The 2517-nt window shown below is 38.2% G+C and overlaps 1 protein-coding gene across 1 annotated transcript; it reads right to left on the reverse strand.

Annotated features, from left to right (window-relative positions):
- Positions 1 to 392: 392 nt before the first annotated feature.
- LOC139864432 (uncharacterized) lies at positions 393 to 2289 on the reverse strand. Its single transcript, XM_071853010.1, has 2 exons — positions 1593 to 2289; positions 393 to 1333 (listed from the first exon to the last, which is right to left on the reverse strand). The coding sequence occupies exons 1-2, from the start codon at positions 2287 to 2289 to the stop codon at positions 393 to 395; spliced, it is 1638 nt and encodes a 545-aa protein (XP_071709111.1).
- Between the last annotated feature and the right edge of the window lie 228 nt (positions 2290 to 2517).

The following is a 2517-nucleotide window of genomic DNA, read 5'->3' on the forward strand; positions in this document are numbered from 1 at the left end:
TTTGATCAAAAAGTAACAAACTAACAATAACAGTTTTGAGTGATCTATAAAGTCGGTTTTAAATACGAGTAATTTTTTTTTTGAAAAGCAAAAAGTATTATTATTATTACCCGGATTATAACAATACAAGTCCCTATACGCTTATATACAATGTTTTTAACAATCGAAATACTCGGAAAAAGATTGGAGTTAAAACTAGAAAGGATAATCGGGAGTGGCGTAGTCTAAATAACCCAATGAGGGACGAACTTGTGAAGAAACACAAGCAGGGCAGGAGGAGACAGCCGTGCCGATCAAGCGGTGACAAAGATGACGAACAACCTACCCATTTAATCTAACCCACATAGGCAAAATAGGACAAACGAACACTACCCGATTTAAATAATGTCGTATTAACCGACTCCCATGCGATTTGGAGGAGATGCCACGTAGAATGAAGGGTTGAGAAGCCATTGATGCCAATCGATTGATGTTTTTTTACGCGAACGGTTTGAGATCCAACTAAAACTTTGAGTTTGCATCTCGGAGATTATCACTGCAGGGTTCCATATTTTTCCTGAAAAAACTTTAAGATTCCTATGTTTCCATATAATGTAGCACGCAATCCATTTAGTAGCTTGCCATAAGGAAGATCCAATGGGGGTATGCGAGAAGCCTTGATCGGAGATGATGGCTTCATTGATGTTAGAAATTGTTGTGCTATTTTGGTTCCACCATTTGAGTAGCTGAATCCAAATTGAAGATACTTTTTGACAATTTATCAACGCATGATCAATGGTTTCGATATGGTGATCGCATAAGGGACATAAGATGGTGTGAAGGTCAATTCCTTTTTTATCAAGTTCACTTCTGACAAGGATTTTTAATTGAATGACCCTCCATGAGAATATGAAGACCTTTTGTGGAACATATTTGTTGTGCGGTAATGATAGATTTCTAGAGTTGATGTCATATTTAAGCGTATTGATCAGGTTTGACATAGTTGATGTAGTGAAGATGCCGGATGCGTCAAGGGAAAATTTCCATGAGTCGGGGCAATCCGAAATACTTACGGAGGAAATTAGATTATTGAGTTCCGCAAGTTCGTTCATTGCACGGCCCCTAGGAGTCCGGGACCAATCCCAATTTCCGATCGAAGTGGAATTAACGTGCATAATTCTATCGGCAACAGTTACTTCTTTATGAGATTCTAACATGTAGAGCCTATGAAATAACGCTTTTAAATTGTCTGATCCGATCCATATATCGTGCCAAAAGCTAATCGATGTGCCATTGCCAATGCGTTTTGAAATCGAGGATGTGAAGGATGTTCCTACGTTGTCTGCGACTTTTCCTGCTTTAATAATCTCTTTTCAAATGGTGCGACCTGAAATGTTCCTGCATAAAATGTTAGCATCCAACCCCCTGCCCATAGATACTTTTGATTATTTTTACCAATAGAGCATTATCTTCATTTTTAAAACGCCACCACCATTTACATAGTAGTGATATGTTTTTAGCAAAAAGAGATCCCACGTTTAAACCCCCACTTTCATATGGTAAAATTATTTGATCCCATTTAATCCAGTTAATTTTATTATCATTTGAAGAACCTCCCCAAAAGAATTTCCGTCTTTTAGATTCGAGAACATTAAGGATAGCGGATGGTGCATGAAATAATGAAAAGTAGTATAATGGGATACTACTTAGAATAGATTTGATGATCGTAAGGCGGCCCCCGAAGGAAATTGATTTGGCAGCCCAATCCGATAGTCTTTTGTCAAATTTTTCGACGATTGGTTGCCAAGAAGAGGTGTGAGAAGTGGGGACTCTAATAGGAAGGCCGAGATAAGTAAATGGGGTAGATCCCGCAGAGCAGTTAATGTAACTAGCCATTTGCTCGGTTTCTGCCGTGGATGTACCAATACCATAGAGCTTACTTTTGCGGAAGTTAACTTTGAGACCCGATATATTTTCAAAACATTTTAGGAGTTTGGAGATATATTTGGCGTTTCTTTTATTCCATTCACCGAAAAAGATTGTATCGTCCGCGTATTGGAGATGTGTTATGATGAGGTTGTCGTGCCCGACTTTTAATCCTTGTAAAAGACCATTGTTTAATGCTCTTTTGACAAGTATATTAAGACCTTCGGCGACAATTATGAATAGAAACGGCGATATGGGATCACCTTGTCGAATTCCCCTTTCGGGAGAAAATTCTCTGGTGGGCGAGCCATTGATTAGTACAGAGATAGATGAAGAGGAAAAACATGCACGAATGAAACTAATCCATTTTAAACCAAAACCCATGAATTGCATGGTTTTAAATAGAAAGTCCCATTCAATGCAATCGAATGCCTTTTCAAAGTCTACTTTAAAAATTAGCCCCTTTTGTTTTTTACGTTATAATTCATAAATTATTTCATTTGCATTTAAGACGCTATCAAGGATATTTCGGCCTTTGAGGAATGCGGTTTGTTCAGATCCTATAACTTTGTGGATGATCTTGGCAAGGCGGCTGGAAAGTATTTTGGTGAG

The sequence above is a fragment of the Rutidosis leptorrhynchoides genome, chromosome 8 (genome assembly GCF_046630445.1).
Source record: "Rutidosis leptorrhynchoides isolate AG116_Rl617_1_P2 chromosome 8, CSIRO_AGI_Rlap_v1, whole genome shotgun sequence".
Classification (NCBI taxonomy): Eukaryota; Viridiplantae; Streptophyta; class Magnoliopsida; order Asterales; family Asteraceae; genus Rutidosis; species Rutidosis leptorrhynchoides.

Coding starts and splice junctions, on each gene's coding strand:
- LOC139864432 (XM_071853010.1), bottom strand. CDS start 2,289: ATGGGTTTTGGTTTAAAATGGATTAGTTTCATTCGTGCATGTTTTTCC. Junction 1,334..1,592: donor ACGGAAATTCTTTTGGGGAG/GTTCTTCAAATG, acceptor TTATTAAAGCAG/GAAAAGTCGCAGACAACGTA.